The sequence below is a fragment of the Trichomonas vaginalis genome, chromosome VI (assembly GCF_026262505.1).
Source record: "Trichomonas vaginalis G3 chromosome VI, whole genome shotgun sequence".
Classification (NCBI taxonomy): domain Eukaryota; phylum Parabasalia; order Trichomonadida; family Trichomonadidae; genus Trichomonas; species Trichomonas vaginalis.
In genome coordinates this window covers 2,675,988-2,699,306 of record NC_067208.1, presented here as the reverse complement: position 1 = coordinate 2,699,306, position 23,319 = coordinate 2,675,988, and the positions used below count along the sequence as shown (strand labels likewise).

Here is a 23,319-nt window from a genome sequence, read left to right as displayed (position 1 = left end):
CATGAAAGTACGATAAAATTTCTCAGACTTTATTTTTCCAATATGGAATCAAAACTAACGACACTCAAGTCCATTGAAGGACTCGTCCTTCGCTTCCACGTACGCGTCAACACCGTGTACGGACAAAGCGTCCACATCAGTGGCAATTTACAAGAATTCGGAAACTGGGACCATGAAAAGTCAATTAAAATGTCATTCGAGCACAACTACGACTACTGGACAGTAAACGTTCAGCTTCCACTCAGCAACGAAACACGCGAACTCGAATACAAGTACCTTCTTAAGAACGAATCCCGTGTTGACTTATGGGAACCAGAAAGAAACCACAAGATTACACTCGCTCCAGTTGCCAAGCCAGCTGTTATCAACATTGAAGACCAGTTCCAATGGAAGGACAACGTTCTTGATGCTTTTTCACGCGCTACATTTGTCAGAGCCATCAACTCCCGTGAAAATCCAGTTGCTCCAGAGCCCCTCAAGTTCGACAACTTAAAGAACGACAAGATCCGCGTCTACTTCTCCGCAAACTGCCCTTATGTTCGCGCTCATCAAGATGTTTACATTTCCGGTAGCGTTCCAGAGCTCGGAAACTGGGATGCTAAGAAGGGAGTCAAGCTTGCAGACGGCAAGTTCCCAATTTGGTCCGGCTACGTTGATTTCGAGAAAACATCCTTCCCATTCGACTACAAGTACGTAATTGCCAACAAGGACGGCACATTCATCTGGGAAACAGACGGCAACAGACATTGCCCAGCACCAGTTTCTGTTTCTAAGTACCCACTTATTGATTACGTCCAAGAATGGTTCGTTTGCCCGAACCGCGATCTCTTCAAGGGTATGGGTATCTATGTACCTCTTTTCTCCCTCAGAACAGAGGAATCCCAAGGTATTGGTTCTTATACAGACCTCAAGAAGTGCGTTGACTGCTGCAACAAGATGGGAGCCTCCCTTATTCAGCTCCTTCCTATCAACGATACAACAGATAATGGTGATTGGGCTGATTCATATCCTTATCGTCAAGTATCTTGCTTTGCTCTTCATCCAGTCTACATTGACCTTCTCGCCATCACTGAGAAGCTTCCAGCCGCAATGAAGGAAGAGATTTTGGCCGCTAAGAACAAGTTCGAAGTCTTAGATGAACTCAATTATCCAGAAGTTTTCGCTTTCAAGATGAAGATGCTCAAGCAAATCTTCAAACTCGAGAAAGACGCTTTCGTTAAGAACCATCTCGATGCTTTCGTTACAAAGAATGCTTCATGGCTCAAACCATACGCTTTATTCTGTCTCTTAAGAGATGAATACAAGACAACAGAGTTCAGAAAGTGGCCAAAGTATTCAACAATCACACACAGAGAAATCGATGCAGTTTGCGAACAAAAGAAGAACGAATTACTTGAGATCTACTGGATCCAATACGTTGCTGACAAGCAATTCAAGGAATCCTATGATTACGCAACAAAGAACCATGTTGCTCTCAAGGGTGATCTTCCAATTGGTGTCAACATCAACTCCGTTGAATGCTGGGCTTTCCCAGAACTCTTCAGACTCCACATGTGCGCTGGCGCTCCTCCGGATGATTTCTCATCTGATGGTCAGAACTGGGGCTTCCCAACATACAACTGGGATGCCATGGAGAAGGATGGTTTCTCATGGTGGCGCTCCAGATTATCAAGAATGGCCGAACTCTACCACCAGTTGAGAGTCGACCACATTCTTGGTTTCTTCAGAATCTGGGAAGTTCCTCGTGAAACATGCGTCAGAGGTTTAATGGGACACTTCTTCCCATCACTTCCATACTCAAGAGATGAATTGAACTCATTGGGATTATGGGATGTCGAACGCCTCACAAAGCCATACGTCAGATGGCATCTTCTCTGGGAAAAGTTCCATGAAAAGGCTGATTACATCTCCCACAAGTACTTCAACAACAAGGGATGGTCAGCTAGCGATGACTGGTACGATTTCAAGCCAGAATACAACACAGAGAAGAAAGTTGCTGAAGCACTTGATAACGACAAGACATTGAATGATGGCGAACGCGAACACATCAAAGTTTGCCTCTTCCAGCTTCTTTCCAACGTCATCTTACTCGAAGACCCAGAAAGACAAGGAATGTACCACATGAGAACAGAAGTTATCAAGGAACACGTCGAACTACATAAGGAAGGACCAGTTGTCTTTATCTCATCATCATGGAACGAATTAGATGATGGATTAAAGCGCAAGATCAAAGAAGAAGCTCTCAAGTTCTTCTACGAGAGAATGACAGGAATTTGGGTCCAAAAGGCAGCACCAAAACTCAATGTTCTCAAGAACGCCACAAACATGTTGATTTGCGGTGAAGACCTTGGCCAAATCACAGATGGTATCATCCACGCTATCGATGAATCCGCAATTCTCTCATTGCACGTCCAGAGAATGTCTAAAGTTCCAACAGACGAATTCGATGACTACCACAAATTCGGATATCTCTCTGTCGCTTGCCCATCAACACACGATACATCATCATTGAGAGGATGGTGGGAAGAGAACAAGACAGTCAGAGAGTCATTCTGGTGGAACATTCTCCAGAGAAGAGACTGGTGCCCAGAGACATTACCAGCTAATGTCCAGGAAGACATTCTCAAGCAGAACATCTGGTCCAACTCAATGTGGGCAATCTTCTTGCTCCAGGATATCACATCAACATTCGATGAGTTGAGATTACAGACTCCAGAACAGGAGAGAATCAACATCCCATCTGATCCAAACCACAGATGGAGATACCGCTATCCATTCAAGCTCGAAGAACTCGCTGCTAATGATAAGTTCAATAACCACATCATGCAGATCGTTCGTGATGCTCATAGAATATAATAACTATTTATATATATTTATAATTTAATATTTGGATTATTAAATTCTTTCTTATCTTTTATTTATTTTTTCTATTTATTTTTGAACAAATTGACAATCCAAAAACCAAAAAAAGAATTCTATTTTAAAACAGAATAGTTTAAATATCAATAAGTTCATTGTACTTTTTATGATGACAATCTTCTACGTTAAAATTCATGAATGATGTTGATTAATTGGTTAATAAACAAAATTGCCTAGGGGTAATTACGAATTTATATCAATCAATGGTGACCTTTGGCTCAAGATATTTCAGCAAAACGCACCTGCTTTATTTTCAAGCGACAAAATTATTGCAGCTAACCAAGTTTTCTACATTAATGAAGCAAATAGGTATAGTATTATAGGATATATCGATGATAATTTTAAAATAAATGGTGTATTCAACTTTTTATATCGCTTTCCAATTGAATATCCAGATGATTACTTTTATTTCAATCAAAGCACACACCCACTAATATCTTATACAGTAAAGGACTTCAGGTACAACTTTACAACAAAAAAATGCAATATTGATTACAATCATCAAAATATGTTGAATGGAATTGCAATTTCAAAAAGTCCAGAAACTTTACTTGATGGGATTTATGGTGATAATACAGCTTGGTGGTATGCAATTGGTGTTAACTCACTACATAGAACAGGATTTCCAGGACCTTATTGCGATAATAAAGAATCTACATCATCTCAAACAAGTCAACTATGGATTCGTATTAAAAACAAAAATATTATGAGAAATCTCCCAAATTACGCGATTTGTCATTCAATGCAAAATTTATACTCATTTTTCATTTTTAACCATTATTTGTTATCTACTTCTTATTATGTATTGATATCTTAGTATAAAAATTAATATGTTATTGAATTTTTATAAAATTTATTTGGTAAAATTTTTTTAAGAATTTTTTTCAAAGAACTCATTCAATGGGGAAAAGTGACAGCATTTGATTTCATACCAATGGATACGAATTAATAAATAACGCTAGGTACGAAATCAAAATTATCAATGAAACGAAATGGTTAAAGATATATCATCATAATGCAAGAACATTATTCTCAACAGACAAAGTTATTGCAACGATGCAAGTTTATTACATCAATGAAACGGATCGATTTAGTGTTATTGGTTACATTGACGACAATTTCAAGATTAATGGCCTTTACAACTTCTTATTCCACTTTCCAGACGATTATCCCGACGACTTCTTTTACTTCAACCAAAGCACGCATCCTCTTACATCCACCACAGTTCAAAATTTCCATTACATTTTTGATAATAAAAAATGCTTTCCCAATCCGAATCTAGTCTCTATTCTCAATGGGTTGGCAAAATCTTCTGAATCTGGTGCAGTATTAGATGGAAATGTAGAATTTGATCAATGGTGGTATTCTATTGGTACTAATAGCTATTATTTAAAACAAGGAAAAATTCCGGGACCATGTTGTGCTAATCTTCAAGATTCTGTTACACATACGAATGATTTATACATTAAGATAATTGATGAATCAATATTGAGGTTTCTTCCTCCTTTTCATGAACCTCTCTGTCTCTCGAATGTTCTAAAATACCAAAATAGATGTTATTTCCATCTTAATTTCTTCGAAATCTTTATTGTTTTAATATCAGAGTAAAACATATTTTACATTTTGTTGTATTTCTTTTCATCATCGATTTTTTGAAATAACACTGTGAAATATTTGAAATAAAAATGTAAAATCTATCAAATTTTTTCATACGATATTTTTGATGATCAAACATCCTCCATAATAATGGATATGAAATCAAAATCATCAACAACACAAAATGGTTAAAGATATATCATCATAATGCAAGAACATTATTCTCAACAGACAAAGTTATTGCAACAACAGAAGTTTATTACATCAATGAAACCGATCGATTTAGTGTTATTGGTTATATTGACAACAATTTCAAGATTAATGGTCTTTACAACTTCTTATTCCACTTTCCAGACGATTATCCGGACGACTTCTTTTACTTCAACCAAAGTACGCATCCTCTTACATCGACCACAGTCCAAGACTTCCATTACATTTTTGATAATAAAAAATACTTTCCCAATCCGAATTCTCGCAATATGCTCAACGGTTTAGCAATATCTTCTGAATCTGGTGCTGTACTAGATGGAAACGTAGAATTAGATCAGTGGTGGTACTCTATTGGTACAAGTAGTTCCTTTTCTATTGCAGGCCGAATTCCAGGGCTGAGAATTCTGAGACAGTAATAAATGATTTATATATTAAGATAATTGATGAATCAATATTGAGGTTTCTTCCTCCTTTTCATGAACCTCTCTGTCTCTCGAATGTTCTAAAATACCAAAATAGATGTTATTTCCATCTTAATTTCTTCGAAATCTTTATTGTTTTCATATCAGAATAAAATATATTTTACATTTTTTGTATTTCTTTTCATTATCGACTTTTTTGAAATAACACTGTGAATTATTTGAAATAAAAATGTAAAATCTATCAAATTTTTTCATGCGATATTTTTGATGATCAAACATCCTCCATAATAATGGATATGAAATCAAAATCATCAACAACACAAAATGGTTAAAGATATATCATCATAATGCAAGAACATTATTCTCAACAGACAAAGTTATTGCTACAACAGAAGTTTTTTACATCAATGAAACGGATCGATTTAGTGTTATTGGTTACATTGACAACAATTTCAATATTAATGGTCTTTACAACTTCTTATTCCACTTTCCAGACGATTATCCGGACGACTTCTTTTACTTCAACCAAAGCACGCATCCACTTAAGTCATATACAGCTCAAGATGTTAGTATATCACTTGTAACCGATATCTGTCATCTAAACCCTCGCGCTAACGAAATGCTTAATGGACTTGCAATTTCGGCAGTTCAATATGCCGTATTAGATGGAAATGTTGAAAAGTCTGGCTATTGGTGGTTTTCAATAGGTACAAATTCTTATTATAAGAATAATCGAATTCCAGGTCCATTTTGTAATGATTCTATTAACTCTGTAACTAAAACAAATGATTTGTGGATCAAAATAAAAGATATGTCAATATTGAAACTTCTTCCTCGAAATCAAAATTTCGCTTGAATTTCGAATGTCAATCGATATCAAAAGTTCTATTTGTTTCCTTTTAGTTACTCCGATATCTTTATTCTTTTCATTTCAGAATAAAAGCTTTGTATTTTACAAATTAAAAATTTGTTACATTTGAGAGGGCTTCAGCCCTCTCAAATGTCACAAATTTGAATTCTTGCTGTCTTGAATTTTGAGTTTTGCACTTTTTGCAGAAGAATTTGTTACATATCATATGTTTAGGTTATTATAAACATGACTTACATAAAAGAAATTCAAGACTCATTGTGTGGTCATTTCACTTTCCAATGATGATTTTTTGAGAATTTCTTGTTCATTTATTGGTATCCGTATTCCATTTCGTGAAGTCCAGCATTCTCATAGATATTCGAAGCATAATGACACCGCAGATATCGAAAATCAATTCGAAATTATATCTTCGAATTCCAAATTTCGTATTTCGGTGATTTGCTTTCATAGAAGTTATTGGCATAATGACCCCGCTGATCTTAACGTTAATCATTTTACAGAAATTATAGAATTGTTAATTTTAGAGTAAAGATTTATTTTTCTTCACAAAAGTCTCACTTTTTCAATAACGTAAACCTATGAAATGTAACAAATTCTTCGAAAAAAGTGCAAAATTCAACTCAAAATTCAATACAGCAAGAATTAATTTTTTTTTCTTTGATTTTTAACTAGTATTGAAACAAAGAGGTGTGTCTGTGTAATCAGCTGTGGGTATTTCAACAGACAAAGTTATTTCATGAAGCCTATAAGGTCGAGAAAGACAATGATTTTTTTTGGTAAAAATTTTACTCAAAAAGTGACGGATTTCTAATTTCGCTCTCAAAATTATGAATAGGATTTGATTAATATCAGCGAATATGAAATTAAAATTATCAATGAAACGAAATGGTTAAATATATATCATCACAATGCAAGAACATTATTCTCATCAAACAAAGCACTTGCAACGATAGTAGTAGGATAAGGCGGGGTGTGTGACTTTTTTTGTAAACGTAAGAATTCATACAATATCGAGCGATTTTGTATCATTTTTTAACATATTAATTTTAAAATAATTTATTTTTTTATTCTTACATAAATGACCCAACAAGTAAAACCAGATAAAATAGATTATCGAATTTTAGAGGATGGTGTTCCTGTTTATATTCAAAGATTTAAAGGGAAGCAATATTATAGAATTGTTAATCCTGAATACATAAAACATTTATTTAAAAAGGAAGACTGTGAATTATTAAACGTTAATGAATATGAAACCAATAAATCAAAATTGAAATATAAATATATTGGAAGTGATGAAAGATGCAAAGATAAAGATAAAGTTTATACAGTTTCATATAATGAATGGAAAACCAATAAGATAAGAAAACATTTAGGAGATTATGGTAAAAGTTCTGAATTCTTCAAATCTAGTATGTACGAGAGAGTAAAAGAAATTGAAAATAATTATTTTCATGAATGAAAAAATAAAAATTCATGTCTCAGAATCATCATTGAACTTTAAGAAACTAATGATTATTTGAATTTATGAAATCAATTATTTGATTTACTCTTTCTTCAATCTCTTCTATTCTTTTTGTTAAATCATCAATTTTCATTAATGAGGTGATTCTTGATTGAGGAATAGATTTCAAACTAACCACTCCTTTTATTTTTGAAATTTTGAATCCATCAACTTTAAACATTTTATTCAATTTACACGTTGTCAATTCTTCAAATAATTTTTTATTATTAGCATAATAGTCATTAAATTCTTCAACAGATGAAAAAATTTTTGTTTCAGTAATTGGTTTAACAACGTTTATTTTTTGTTGAACATCTTTACTTTCATTAATTTCCTCCTCTGTTTCATTTATTTTTAAAATCGGTTTCATTTATCATTAAATAAAAATTAGAATATAAGTGATGAAATATATTTTTTAATTAATATTAAATCAGAAATGGCGGCAGGATTCTTTAAAAAATTATGGGATGGAATTAAGAAAGCTGCAGGTTGGGTTCATAAAAAGATTATTAAACCCGTTGCAAACTTTTTGGCACCAGTAGCGAAAACGGCAGGAACTATCATAGGTGGAGTATTAGGTACTAAAGCAGGTAATCCGGCGATGGGAGCACAAGCAGGTAACGCAATTGGTGGAATTGCTGAAGGAATACTTAATAAAATAGGAGGTAGATAGTGGAAAAATAAATTATTTTAAAATTATTTTTATCTTAGTATCGGTTGAAGTCTTTGATAAACTTTTTCTCCTTTATTTAATATTTCTCTTATTGGGGCAGCTTTTGGCGTTATTGATTCAGCAACGTCACTAATTGCTTCTTTATTCTTAAATATCCAATTTGCTCCCTTCTTCAATGTTTCCCAAACTTTATGCGCTCCTCTTTTTACTTTATCCCACAGTTTCTTAAATATACCTGCAGCCATAGTTGATTATTTCATTAAAATTAAAAATTCATTTTCATCTTTTAATTTTGATTTTTTATTTAATAATAAATGACGACTAACTATTTAGTGCCAAACACTAAACCGATTAATGGAAATGTGTTTCATTCATTCGAAAAGATAAATGAAATATTCGCAAAGAATGACGGTAGAAGATATTATAGAGAACTTGAAAGTTCATGCTATGACTCTGATGCTCCATATTTTGATGATAAACAAACTCATTTAAGAATTACAAATCCGGCTCATGATGTGAACCAATTAGGTGACACATATATTAAACGCAAAGTTAAAGCAACTCTAGTTTCAAATAAAGCTTTCACATGTGATACCGCTTTTAAATGCATGCGTTTATTCGTTGGTTACAAATCATCAAATCAAAGCTTTAAACAATTAGAAGTAGAAACCGAAAGAGGTGATGCCGGTTATCTTCAGATGGATTGCGCCCGTGAATCTTTCGCATTTGCAACATATAAACCAAAATCAGAAAGGAAAGTTAAAAAGTTTGTTCATTCGTTATATAATAATGTTCAAAAATATGATAACTCAGTATGTGGTAAATATATTGACCCTTCAGAAGTTTTCAAGAATGCAAATGAAGAAGTTGATATCACTTTTGATATGATTATTCCGGTAAATGATTTGTTAGCATTTCAGGCGTTCGATGATTATCCTAAATCATTTGGTGAAATCATTCTTAAATATTATGTTTTCAGGGATACTTTAGTATTTTGTCAGGTTGACCCGTTAAGAGTTGCTGATTTACAAAATTACGTTTATGAAAAGATAACTGATGAAAATTATGAAAAGATTATGAATCATGTTTATAAATATGATCGCAAATTCCAACAAATCGGACTTCCTGCCAAATTAATTACAAGCTTAGCCGCTACATCTGCTGACGCAACAGTTGATGACGTTATTATTTCATGCACAAAGATGGAAGTTTTAGAGGATAAATGCATTACACCAGGATACGGTTTAATTGAAGAATCAGTTAAAGCAATACCACGTTTATTCAGTAAGGAAGATCCATTCATGATTCCAGCTCAACATATTGACGTTCGTTCACTAAATGGAGGTTGCATCACTCCTGAAGGTATCAGCTCAGATTTCTCATACGCTCTTCATAATGTTACAGATGTTGTGTTAACATTTCCGAAGAATGCAATGCAAAGAACGGTTTTAGAAAATCCAATGCTTCGAGGTCTTCAGGTCACTATAGATTCCAGAAACTTCCCCGATCAAGCGATGACCACAGTGGGCGACATATTCTTTACACGTATGCTTCAAGCTTCTGATTTAGATGGAGTGAATGAATGCACAGAAGAATACGAGGACTCATTAACTAGACCACTGAATGATGATAATGGCACGCCATTAGCTAGAACATGGAAAGACCAAACTTCATTCTTATGCACTATTCCAGTTCAACGTGATGGAGCGGGTATATTCTTTGATGGATTAGAAACTTTCAACTCACAAGTTACAGTACAAGTGAAAGCTTATCCAATCATTCAGGGTGAAAATGACACTTACTGTTCAAAGGTGACAAATCCTCCTCAGGTTTGGTTTACTAGGACTACGTATTGGACATGGACACCGGATGAAGGTTTGAAATATCATCCAACAGGTACACCACCACAGTATAGAAGTTCATATGATGAAATATTGATGAATAGAAATGTTTAAAATTATAAATTTATTTTTGATTAAATGGATTTAAATTCATCCACCCCTTATGAAGAATTAGCGGAGTATATAATACATACGTAGATGATATGATTAATGAAGCATTGAGTGATAATAGAAATGCTCTATCTAAGGAAAAATTAATGAAAATTCCATATTCTGAATGTTACTTAAATTCAATCACTGCAGCAATTGGTAAACAAAATAAAGGTAAAACATTAACGATATTAAAACAAATTATCATTATTGCTAACACTTCCCCCTATTCACATGTTTAATTTATATCAACCGTTCAGGTTCACCTTCAGATGATACATTTGAATCTTTAAAGCATTTAATCAAAATTCCAATTATTTATTTATCACAAGAAGAAGCAGAAGATTATTTAAAAAACTTTTTAATGTATAAAGAATTATATAATACAATCAAGAAGCAAGGATTAGAGGATAAAATTATTGATAAACAACGGGATGAATTATTTGAAACACTTTCTATTTCAAATTTTGATAGAGAATTTTTGCATTCACTCATTTTTCTAGATGATGCGTGAAATCAAAACTAATAACAAATGAGAAATCATATTTTAATCAGTTATTAACTCAATGTCGACACATTCAGTGTTCATTCTTCATGGCTGTTCAATATTTCAAAGCATTAAGCACAAACATTAAATCAAATCTATCAACACTTTTCATTTTCAGTGGGTTTAGTCGTCAACAGTTGAACGTTATGCTTTATCAAGTGAATTTACCAATGAGCATTAATGAACTTTACACACAATATCAGCAATTAGGTGAACATGGAAAAATAATAGTTGATTTAAATAAAGGAAGTGTTAAATTTGATTAACTTTTTATAATTAATTTTTATTTTTTATTTATAATTAAACATGACAGAAATAGCAAATCTTCTACAGGTTCCATTAAAACAAGGGACAAACAAAAAGGGTGCATATAATAGAACTATGAAAGTTCCTGATGGAATGAAAGAATTAGTTCATATTGTTGCTGGTCTTCAAAAAGATGTTAAACAAATGAGAAACGTTTTAACATTACCAGAAGCTCAAGCATATGCCAAACGTCATGGTCCAAATTGGGAAGCACACGAAGCAGACATTACGGGTCCAAATGGAAAACCTGATGGTATAAATGAAGTTTTCGTTACTGATGGTCAAGGTAATATTAAAGTCATAAATGGTTATAAATTAACTATGTCTGATTATCCTAAACGTAAAGTATATAATGAACGTTATCCTATGCAATTTGATGAAAATGGAAAAGCTGTTAAACAATACATTGGAGAAGGTGAACATGGTCCAATTAATTCATACCGTCATAATCCATATTCTTATTTCAATGAAGAATTAAATGCTATTGAAGAGGGACCGGATGGATTACCACGATATTCCAACCAGTTTGATGGTCAATATGCAAATATTAGACTGAAATTTCAGCTAAGAAATTCTTTAAAGTTGCTTTATTCGATCCAGTTTTCGCAAATGTTAAAGATGAACTTAAACAGCAATTCCAACCAATTATAGTAGCAAGAATTGCATCAGGTGCTTTATCTCAAGCATTCAAAGATTTAATTAAGAAACCATTATATCAGCAACGAGGTTTAACTTATGATTTAGTTAAGGAATCAGATAAAAGAAAATTTGAGAAATCAGATGATTATAAGAATGCAATTAATGAATATATTCGGTCTATTAATTTCGATGAAAATGCTAAAAATCAACTTCATGAACAAATACAGGGAATAATAGATTCAAAAGTTCCAGCAAAATAAAAGTTTAAATATATTTTTTTTATTCGATTATAAATGAGAAGACGTTTCACTAGTCAAAAGAACACTAACGCAAAAGCAGAGATTACGGTTGGTTATAACGTAAATGATGATAAATCACGAATTATTCAAAATGTTAAAGTTAATGTTAGCCCCGAATTAACAAGGTCAGCAACTCAACCAAATTTATTAACTCGTGACTTACCGAAAAAGGAGGAGAATGAAGAAAACCATGAGAATGGAGACCCAATCATTTTATCTGAACCCGGTAAAGAACCTGTTGAAATTCCCACTTATCCAACATACCCCCTCCTTTTTCATCAAACATCGAGAACCCATATAAAATAGACATTAATTCTGAATTAATGAAAATTTACCGTGATATAATAATTAATAATTATGATTCAATAATAAATTTAATTGACCAATCCGGTTTAATTATTTTACCTTATGAATCATTAATTCACATTATCGCCATTCTTTGTGATGTTCAAGATTCAGACGTTAAGATTCAATTTTTCATAGATGATGAGGTTTCATGCTGCGGAACAGTTGCAAAAATAAATCCTATAAAGGATATTAGCACAATTAAGATATCAAAGAACGGAACAACAACTGAACTTCATTTAACATATAATGATATTTATAATAAAATAGTTGATGAATATAAAATATCACTTGAAAAATTCTTTGTTAAGACTATTTAATATTCAAGCATTAACATTATCGAATAATAATCCTTTGAATCATAATCAATAATAATTGACCTTTCACCAGTTTCTATCGTTTGTTTTATTTCTTTTTGTTCCCCACTATCTGGATCGGTCATTGTAATTGTTTTTGTTATAGTATCAGCTTTATCTTTAACTTCAATCTTTTTTCCATCGGGATATTTAAACCAAAATTCCAAAAATTCGATATTGTCAATCTGTTCATATTTTAATCTATCAATTACATTTTTAATACCATCTGAAAATCTTATGAAATGGTCATTATATGGGTTTGATTGAACTAAATTTGAATGAAGTGAAATATAACCTGTTGATGAATATGACATTGACTCATATTTTCTGAAAACACTAAAATTTATAACATGAATGAATTTCTTATTCGTTGAATTTATGAATTCTTGAGGTAATCTTATTCTAGTTTTATTTATCACTGGAAAATAACGCTTTACCATATTTTTAATCGTAATAAAAATGTCAATTATCAATATTATTTCGAATAATAACTGTGAATTAAATTTAACAGTTAGCGGAATTTATAATGTTACTCTCGTTTCTGTGAGTGGTAAATTTAATCCCATTCTTTTAGACCCTTCAGATTATATATCATTTATTAAAGATGACCTTGAAAAAACGTATGATATGTATATAAATAATGTGATAGCGAAATGGGATATTAACATGATTTTAAGTTATTTAAATGAATCATTTATCGTATGGTATGAAGAAAATTTTAAATCAAAACCCGATAAACTTTTTGAACTTGATGAAATAAATAACCTTATTAAATTCCCGCTGAAAATTAAATTTTGTACTCCTCATTTTCGTTCATTGTTGGGGATATTAAATTTTGAAAAAGATGTTGGGGATGTTTTGTATTCTGACACTGGTTCCAATTTCATTTTAATCAAATGTGATAAAGTTAATACCCCAATGAGATTTTCACATCAAACATTAGACCCTAACTCTTACCCATCAATACAAAACATTTTATCCATCAACTTAAACACATTTTCTTTATCATATCCGTTTCAATTATCCGGGAATTCATTTATTCTTCATTCAAAAGATTTATCAAATATTAAATTTAGAATAACTGACCTATTTGATTGTGATTTAGAATTTATGAATGAAATATTATGGCAATTTCAAATAGAGAAAATAGCTGATGAGATAACGGATTAAATATTTATTTTTAAATCGTAATAAATGATTAAACAACAGCAACCACAACAACTTAAGGCACAAAACACCCAGGTCCTTCAGACCATTACATACGCCATATATGCATATAATTCAAAGACGGCAGAACAAACGCAAAGGTTGAAATATGGAGATTTGGAGATAGTATTGAAAAATGAACATTTCGAATTCGTTTGCAAAGGTGGTGCAGTGATATCAAATATAAAAGAAATTTTATTTATGAATTCTAAAATTAAAGGAATAACGGATGATATAACATCAATTCCACCAGAAGAACAGAGATATTACGCATTAAATGCATTTCCTAAAGTTTTGAAGATTGGAAGATTTAATTTAAATGAGGAATTCATAGAAGGTTTCCTAAATGACATAATGAAGAAGGCGGATAAAACATATGTGGATAGTGAGTTAGAGAAGAAGGCAAATTTGGTTTATGTTGATGAAAAAGATAATGAAATTAAAGAAAAGGTTGAATGGTATCATGAATGGACATCGGAGACTTTTAAAGTTAAAGCTGATACAGAATGGGTTTCAGGATGTTTAGATCTTAAAGCAGATAAAACTTATGTTAACGATGAGTTAGAGAAGAAGGCAGATAAAACATATGTTAACGATGAGTTAAATAAGAAGGCGGATAAAACATATGTGGATAGTGAGTTAGAGAAGAAGGTGGATAAAACATATGTTAACGATGAGTTAAATAAGAAGGCGGATAAAACATATGTGGATAGTGAGTTAGAGAAGAAGGTGGATAAAACATATGTTAACGATGAGTTAAATAAGAAGGCGGATAAAACATATGTTAACGAAATATACCAAAGTTTGATAGGAACAAAAAATATTGAAACTATTGTTGGTGATTTTTCTGTCAATGAAGAAAATAAATATTTTAGATGGCAGTTTGTACACTCCTTAAAAAATGGTACAGAGTGTAAACTCATTCCGAAAAATAACAATGAAATGTATGTAAGCTATAAAAAGAATGATGGTACACAAGTTAAAGTTCCATTAGACAACAACTGCTACTTAAACTTATATGGAGACGAACAAAAGAAATATTTAAGAGTTTATGAAATGGTAGATATGACATTGCCTGACCCAGCTCCAGCGCCATATTATTATGACTATGGAGATGACGACAGAACACCACGTGTAGATGAACAAAAGCTAACATTATATTTAGATTATTATAGATATAAAAGATATAATGCAATAGAAAAAACGAGAATAGTATATTATTATACAGATGACAGAAATAAATATTATAGTCAAGATTTTACCTACCCTGAAAACATAAGATTATATTATAAAAAATATTCTGACACAAACCAGAAGAAACCTGAAATAGTTGCACTATATCTTAAGTTCAAAAGAGACAATCCTATAATATCTCATATGTTTGATTTAATGAACCCAGTAGGTTCTATTTATACATCTATGGATGCAAGAGGTCCTCAAGTAATGTTTGGTGTTGGTGCATGGGAACAAATAGTTGACAGGTTTTTGTATTGTGCAAACTCTTCAAAGGAAACAGGGGGAAGTAAAACGATTTCAGGTGAAAATTTACCTGCACACAGTCACTACATAGATTTAAGTACATCTCAAGCGGGTTGGCATAAGCATAGATATTGGGATTGGTCAGAAATGACAAAAGGTAAAGGATATGATGTTAAAGACGACGTTAAGTTTGCTATAAATTGTTACTGGGATGACACTCAGGGAGAAGGAAACCATACACATTTTGTTTCAGGATATACACAAACAACGGGACAAAGTAAAGATTACATGCCACCTTACATGACAGTTTACGCATGGTATAGAGTTCAATGAACACACTTGAGACTTGACCCAAAGGGTTTAGGCTTACCGAATGAACTAAATATATTTTATGTCTGTAATTAATTAGGTGATGAACTGCAGAAATAAAAGTTTACGTTAATGATTACGTTAAGTGACTCAAAAATAATGTTTAGGTGAAGAGGTGAGATTTCACCTAATTTTTCACCTCATTGAATTTACATGATTTCATCGTAATGAGTGTAAATGACCCAAAAATATATTTTATCGTTAATGTTTTTAGGTTATTCAATAATTAATTATTTTTGAAGAACTGAAGGTGTCACCAGGTCACCAGGTCACCAGGTTATTTAACTTCTCTGAAAAAATGAGACAACATGACATTTAGACAACAACACAGGGGGAAGGCAGTTATGAATTATTTTTGAAGAACTGAAGGTGTCACCAGGTCACCAGGTCACCAGGTTATTTAACTTCTCTGAAAAAATGAGACAACATGACATTTAGACAACAACACAGGGGGAAGGCAAAAATAAATTCCAATCATACTTTATAAAGCTTCATTTACAGGTATTTCATCGTCAGTAAATGAATCCTCATTATCGTTTGGTTCAACCTGTTTATATAATCCTTTCATTTCTTCTTTCAAAACATAATACCATGTCTGTTTACCATCTATTTTTCTTTGTTTCCTATCACATTTATCCTTAATGCTCATTTGGAAATTCTTGTCTTTCATGTCTGATGGTTTGCAGAATAGAGCATTTTTACACGTCATACCTGCACACAATTCATCATAATGTGTATTTATCCATACATCTAAAGGATTTGTTGATAATTCTATTAAATCTTGTTTGGCTTCAGTCATCGGAATGATTCGTACATTAAATGATGAAAGGTCATATTGCATAAAATACGTTAAAAGGTTATCATAAAATTCCTTTGTGCATGAATTCATCAAATTCTTGAAGTAATCAAATTGACCCTTGAATTTACCATTAACCCTTAAAACTACGTATCTTCTGTCTCCAACTTCAATTTTGACAGGGTAGACGTTGTTAGTTACGAAAATGAAGTTTGCAACATTCTGAGCAGTTCTTCTGGGTTGATTCTTTTCATTAATTCTAATCTCATTATCCGTAATAATTGATTTCAAAGCGTTGAAGTTTGCGAGTCTGTCTTCATCAACATTCTTGAGTTCATTAAGTACAAGAAACATTTTATTCTCAACTACTGAATTGAAATTACCCGTTAGCTCACCTATTTCAGTAATGTTTTTACATGAATAACCGGCGAGAAGTTCAGAAATAATGTCTGTAAATCTGTTTTTACCTGTTCCCTGAAGTCCTTTCAAAATAATTGCTGTTTCATTCTTGATTCCGGGATGTTGAATCATTGATGCAATCCAGCCGAGAAGGTATTTATACACTTCATCGTTATTATCACAAATGGCTTCTTTAATGAAATTCATAAACATCTCAATTTTTGAGTAATCAAGCTTTTCGAGAACGTTGTATTTATAACCTTGAAACGTTGAGAAAACATCTGGAGAATCAGATTTAAAGCAAACACCCTTAACGGTTAATGAAGACAATTGATTTAGTAGTACGTCCCATGCTGTTATGGTTTTACCTTCTTCTTTAAATAATTTAATCATTTTGAGTGACTCTTTCATGTTTGATTGAAGAACGAATGATATTTGATTCATTTTGTCGTGTATGTTGTAATCTTTCTGAATGAAATATTTATTTCCACAATCTACAAAACGGATTACACGTGATAAATCCTCAATTACTTCAGAACTGTTTTTATACTGATGATTTTCAGCCTTGCGTCTAATATCTGTTATCAAAAACGAGTCATCAAGTTTGATATCAAATGTTATTTTTGGCTTACGTAATAAAGGCAAAACATATTCATCATAATATTCCTTTTGATAAAGTTTTAGAATCTTCACCAAAACAAATGAAGAAGTCATTAAATGTGCATATCTACTACGTGCTTTTTCAAAATTACTTTTTGCATTTTCTGTTAAATTGCAGAAGTTATAAACGTTATCGTATGCTTCATTAATTAAATGATCCGGTAACGAATTAATTGCTTGAAACAGTGTGAATAATGTAACTTCTTTTTCTAAATTCATGTTTCCACCGTCATTATGTACTTCAAAATCACTGATGCCATCAACTATGCTCTGGGCAAGTTTATCGTCAATGTTTACATCTTTGTTTTCATTCATGATAGTCTTTATTTCTTCGTTCTTCTGTTCAACTCTTACCTTAATATTCAAATCATTTAATATATCATTCACTGTTCTGGTTAATGTTGAATCATAACTTCCACGAATGAATGAGTATGTATTGATTGGTTCTGTTGCATTCTTGCGAACTCTTGAATCAGCCATAACCACTAAAGAACGCTTTGAATCATCCATAGAAGTCATGATATCAATATCATAATCATTGCAGGAATAACATTTAATCATTCTGTTCGAAACTGCATAGAAGAAATTAGTGTTGCAATAAATGTGAAGACCTCCTGAAGCGGTTTTAACGATAACATCTTTATCCGAAAGTTTTGATAAAATATCTTTTCTAACTGTTTCTTTAAGTTGATCATTGTATGATTTATTGATATCAACATCTATAATCGTTAAATTTGAAATTTTATTTACTAATAAAGCTGTACCAGTTTTCCTTCCTCTTCCTCCATCGTGTTTGAGGTAGTTATGTAAATCAATCTTGTTTTCACCAATTCTTTCGTTGAGGGTTTTAGTTTCTGCCACAACTAATTCCTCAGCTAATGAATCAATAACTTTTTCATCAGAAACGATAAAGTTGCTGTTGTTGTTTGTTGCTGTCATTTATATAGGAATAAAAAAATAAAAATAATTTTAAAACTAACTTTATTTTTGGGTCATTTACACTCATTCCGATGAAGTCATGACAAATCATTTCCTGTGTTGTTGTCTAAATGTCATGAGGTTAGAAATGAGGTTAGAAATGAGGTTAGAAATGAGGTTAGATCTAACCATCTACCCTAAAAATTATTTTACTCAGAATTTTGTATAAAAAAACAACCACCGGAATTCAGACGGTTGCTATATTCTTCACAAAACATTAACGTAAACATTAACGATAAAATATATTTTTGTCTGATTTACACTCATTTACGATGAAGTCATGACAAATCATTTCCTGTGTTGTTGTCTAAATGTCATGTTGTCTCATTTTTTCAGAGAAGTTAAATAACCTGGTGACCTGGTGACCTGGTGACACCTTCAGTTCTTCAAAAATAATTCATAACTGCCTTCCCCCTGTGTTGTTGTCTAAATGTCATGTTGTCTCAAACTTTAGAACGGCATAATTTAAATTTTTATTTTTATCATAAATGGATACCCCACAAGCTCAAAATTTACCACGAATCATAACAAGGGAGGAAATGATAAAAATGATGCGAGAACTTGCTAAAAATAACAAACCACTAAAACTGAGAAAATGCGGTTATGCAGTAATGATGGAAAGAGAGATGTTGTCAAAGAGGAATAAAAATTAAATTTGGATAGAGTTTAAAAATTCATCTTTATTAAATTCATCTCTTCCAATCAATTTATTTATTCTATTAAATTCTTTTATTTTTGCTTCACTCAGTTTAAGGATTGAACGGTAAGTTTCTAATTTTTCGATTATTTCTTCATCGTTTTCAGTTCCATTAGTTTTATGGGCATCAACCCCACCACATTGCGGCTTCTTTTTGTAATAGCATATTTTTGATTTAATTCTGTTTAGTTTCTTTTTATATTCATTGTCAGGACTCTTGGCTGCTTTGTTGTCACTCATTTCTTACGAAATAAAAAAATTAAATATTATTTAAATATAATGGAGTAATAAAATAAATCGGAATTTCTATTAATTTATTGTCAACTTCAACTAATACATTACCGTTAATATATCTAACAAATTCAGCTATTGTGTCAAATCTTCGTCTTCTTTTTGTCATTGATTTATCAGTTTTTCCATAATCGAGATGAATCAAAACTTTATCCCCTTGTTTAAAATTCATGAGCCCCGAATTAATTTGTTCACGTTTAACATCATTCAACCTTTCCATTTGCTTTCTAATATATTCCCATTCTTTTGAAATATCATTTTTCATTTCCATTGGTTTCATGTTTATTGTTCTATGCCATGTATTATTGTAATAATATACTAACTGTTGTATGATGGAGTCATGATTTCCATCCCAGTATATCTGACCGTTAACCCCTAACGCATCTCTAAGAGTTCTCATTACCGCATCAACTATTTTATTATGAAACGTATATGGAGAGGATGAGAAGTAAAAATTAATTTGTGGGAAATAATGAGTCATAGCCGCCTGAAATCCTTTATCACCATCACCCCTGATATTATCTACTCTTTCATGATCTAGTAAGTATTGAATAGCTCTTCTTGTTTCCTGTTCTGTTTTCCCTTTCACCGGAATGCAATATAAATATCTAGTGTTAATGTTAATGGCAAATAAATAAGTAACTTTTCCTTTTGAATATTCTAAATGATCTATTTCGTATGAATATGGATATGGAGCAAATGGAGGGCGACTAAATTTTTCCTTTAATGGTTGAATTTTTGGGTCAATTGGTTTATTTAATATCTTGAAATCCTTTTTAAAATCTTTTTGCTTCTTTAATGTTTGAAATGGATATAATAAAGTGAATGATGAAGGATTAACTGAAGGAGGAGGCGGTACTGTCGTTGGAGGTTTTGGTGTTGCAAGTGGTTTAATTTTATCTGCTTTGATTTTGGATTTCATTCCTTCCTTCATTAATTCTGGATGTATTCTATTCATTTGTTTTAAATATGCTGTATATAAAGGTTTGATATACTTTCCCGCTTCGAGTTTATGTTGAAGGATGAATTCCAAAAGTTGATCTTCATTTAAAAGTCGGGCTGAATATGGTTTAACTAATGAATCATAAATTAAAGCTTGTGCTTCATTTATGGTCTGAAGGGTTAGGGTGTTTTGCACCTTTTGTTTTTGTTCCTTTGGCTTTTGCGGCTCAGGATTATATAATTTATATAATTCATCAATATCTTCTTCTGTTAATACTTTATTTTTGAAATCTTTCAACTGTTTAAGTTGTGATTTAGTTTTTTCCTTTGTATATTCATTATTTTTAATTTTGTCTTTAATTTTAGAAATTATTTTATCATGATATTTCAAAACTTCATTTTTATAATACGGATAATAATAATCCATATCATCACCCGTTATATTGTTATCATATTTTTGGAGATATGATTTTAATTCATAATAATTAAGAAAATTTTGATTAAATACTAAATCAGCAATTAAAATTTTTAAATCTACGTTATCCATTTATATAAAAATAAAATAAATGTTTAAGGGTGCCCACCTCTTTGAATCATAGTATCAAAACCATCATTAACGGTTCCTTTTGTCTCTTCTGTGGCATTTCATTAAGAATAAAATTTTAAATTGTATTAAATAAATGGCATACAACATCCATTTTCACAACATACAGCCTTAGTGTGTGCTCCTGTTAATGCAGTCTTACCGATTGTTAAGCGAGTCATTGACCCGTTTTTAAGTTGTAAATTAATATTCTGACCATCAAATATCACTTTATCATTTATTATATCCAAATATTTTTTAGGTGTTAATTGCTTATTTTGTCGTAAACTAACACCTTTCATTTTTTGTGCAATCTTTTTAAAATCACTTCCATCAATTGAACCGTTGAATGATGTATAACATTTAGGACATAAAGCAACCATGTTATCACCTTGTTTCTCAATTGCTAAACCCAATAACTTCTTCTCATGTGCTTTTTCTTCAGCTTTATTCCTTAATTTAGGTTTAAATTTCTCATCAAAACAGAAGAAATCAAATGGTGCGAATTTGAAAATGTTTTTATCATAAAATTGTTTATCGGTAACAATTGCTTGAAATGCTTGAGTGTTAGGAAGATTTGGGTCGCCAGCGATTGCCCAATAAGATGAATCAGTATCACCTTCAATGAAATGAAAACGATTAACATCCATGCATTTATACATAAAATCATAAATGAAAACCAAATACCAGTATTTAGCATTATCTAAAGTAAAAAATGCCTCTTGTAAACATGTATCACATCTATAAAATCTATCTTTGAGCATCACTTGATACGTATCCTCTCCTATTTCTCTTATGTTTTTAAACTTATTTGACATACATGCAACGCGTGCCCTCTGTGCATTCATTATTTTAGTCTTTGCGTAATTTTGTGTATTCATTGCATCGTAACCATATGATCCATTAAGTGAAATTTTGCAAAATAAACTTTTTCCTTTATTTCCTTCTAATTCAGCCCTTTGTCTTTCGTTCATAAATTTGTTCGCAAATTCATTAAAGCAAGTGTTTTTCGTAAATGTTAAAATTGATTGAATATCATCAATGATAAAATGAAATCTGTCTATTAGATACCATAGATAATAAGAAGAAAATGGTTGATATTGGTTGTGTGTTGATGCTAACTGAGTTAATTTCCTCTGTTTCTGGTCAACTGGTAGATTGTTTGATTTCATGTAATTATACATAAAACTGCCAATTGTTTTTTCATCTGTGATAATATCTAAGTTTCTTATTATCGGTAAAAAGTTTATGTAATCATTAATGTATTTTTCATCAATGTGACCCTTTACTTCAGCCACGAATAAAGTATTTCTCTTCTTAATTATTCCCAGTGCTTTTGCTTTCTTTGTTGCTGTATCGCAAATAATAACACCATTCAATCTTCCCGGCATATACATTTTATGGTCAGTATATTGAATGAAATCATGAGGATTAGATGAAAATGATGAAGGATATAATGAATTAAAGTCAACACCAACGAAATGAGTCATAATGTTGGTGGTGTCCTCATTTGATACAGTTTTAGTTTCTGGATTATATGAAAGTTTATTAATGTGCGTGATTCCTTTAAGATTAACACGATGTTGAACATTTGATAGACCACCAGTAATTCCATTACGGAGGATGTGATACGCTTCCACTGAATCTAAAGTCATTGGTAAATTATTTTTCAATGCGTAATTTCTTAAATTAATTCTTAAACGTTGAACATCTTCATCTTTATTTGATTTTACGACATTGCAATAACAACACATTAACTGACAATTTTCTTTGGTATGTGGTTTTTCATTATCGATTCTATCCAATGTTGGTTTATTTGCATATGTAAACGCTTTACCACACATTTTGCATTTAGATGAAAGGATTAAATCGTGATAGTATTGAAAATCATCCATTGAAACATTATTTTTAGTATCCCTTTCTGCTTTTTCATCTTGTTTCTTATATGATTCAATTTTATATTTCCAATACTTTTTCGTTAATTCAAAACTTGATTCTATCTCTTCCTCAGGATATTTTTCATTAGGATTAAAGTCTTTATATGCTAAAGCGTAACGAATCATTGAAGCATTCGATGATAAAGAAAGATTATGAAGCATGTCAATTTTATAAACAAATGTTTCTTCAATAATTTTATCAATTGGGTCAATCATAATTTCAACATCTTTATTGCAATAATGAATAAAATATTCTAATCTATTCTTAAAATTTTTAGCATCATTGAGATATATTTGATAATCACTA

The 23,319-nt window shown here is 31.5% G+C and overlaps 9 protein-coding genes across 9 annotated transcripts, besides 1 other annotated feature; 5 read left to right on the top strand and 4 right to left on the bottom strand.

Moving 5' to 3' along the window:
• Window positions 1-42: 42 nt before the first annotated feature.
• On the top strand, window positions 43-2,856 carry TVAGG3_0794900 (heteropolysaccharide binding; the record flags this gene model as incomplete). The annotated part of the gene is made up of 1 exon (XM_001302507.1): window positions 43-2,856. The coding sequence occupies one exon, from the start codon at window positions 43-45 to the stop codon at window positions 2,854-2,856; it is 2,814 nt and encodes a 937-aa protein (XP_001302508.1).
• A 1,031-nt stretch (window positions 2,857-3,887) lies between these two features.
• TVAGG3_0794890 (uncharacterized protein) lies at window positions 3,888-4,684 on the top strand (the record flags this gene model as incomplete). Its single annotated transcript, XM_001302506.2, has 1 exon — window positions 3,976-4,527. The coding sequence occupies one exon, from the start codon at window positions 3,976-3,978 to the stop codon at window positions 4,525-4,527; it is 552 nt and encodes a 183-aa protein (XP_001302507.2).
• A 3,537-nt stretch (window positions 4,685-8,221) lies between these two features.
• TVAGG3_0794880 (uncharacterized protein) lies at window positions 8,222-8,437 on the bottom strand (the record flags this gene model as incomplete). Its single annotated transcript, XM_001302505.1, has 1 exon — window positions 8,222-8,437. One exon carries the CDS (start codon window positions 8,435-8,437, stop codon window positions 8,222-8,224), a length of 216 nt encoding a protein of 71 aa, XP_001302506.1.
• Window positions 8,438-9,571: 1,134 nt separating this feature from the next.
• Window positions 9,572-23,319: part of a mobile genetic element that runs on past the window's edge.
• On the top strand, window positions 9,653-10,147 carry TVAGG3_0794870 (uncharacterized protein; the record flags this gene model as incomplete). The annotated part of the gene is made up of 1 exon (XM_051247108.1): window positions 9,653-10,147. One exon carries the CDS (start codon window positions 9,653-9,655, stop codon window positions 10,145-10,147), a length of 495 nt encoding a protein of 164 aa, XP_051082583.1.
• TVAGG3_0794860 (uncharacterized protein) lies at window positions 11,037-11,376 on the top strand (the record flags this gene model as incomplete). Its single annotated transcript, XM_051247107.1, has 1 exon — window positions 11,037-11,376. A coding segment is annotated over one exon (340 nt), but the record flags the coding sequence as incomplete, so codon positions are not given.
• Window positions 13,870-15,693, top strand: TVAGG3_0794850 (phage tail repeat-like family; the record flags this gene model as incomplete). Its single annotated transcript, XM_051247106.1, has 1 exon — window positions 13,870-15,693. The coding sequence occupies one exon, from the start codon at window positions 13,870-13,872 to the stop codon at window positions 15,691-15,693; it is 1,824 nt and encodes a 607-aa protein (XP_051082581.1).
• On the bottom strand, window positions 16,211-18,523 carry TVAGG3_0794840 (uncharacterized protein; the record flags this gene model as incomplete). Its single annotated transcript, XM_051247105.1, has 1 exon — window positions 16,211-18,523. One exon carries the CDS (start codon window positions 18,521-18,523, stop codon window positions 16,211-16,213), a length of 2,313 nt encoding a protein of 770 aa, XP_051082580.1.
• On the bottom strand, window positions 19,519-21,039 carry TVAGG3_0794830 (integrase core domain containing protein family; the record flags this gene model as incomplete). The annotated part of the gene is made up of 1 exon (XM_051247104.1): window positions 19,519-21,039. The coding sequence occupies one exon, from the start codon at window positions 21,037-21,039 to the stop codon at window positions 19,519-19,521; it is 1,521 nt and encodes a 506-aa protein (XP_051082579.1).
• TVAGG3_0794820 (DNA/RNA polymerases family) lies at window positions 21,165-23,228 on the bottom strand (the record flags this gene model as incomplete). Its single annotated transcript, XM_051247103.1, has 1 exon — window positions 21,165-23,228. One exon carries the CDS (start codon window positions 23,226-23,228, stop codon window positions 21,165-21,167), a length of 2,064 nt encoding a protein of 687 aa, XP_051082578.1.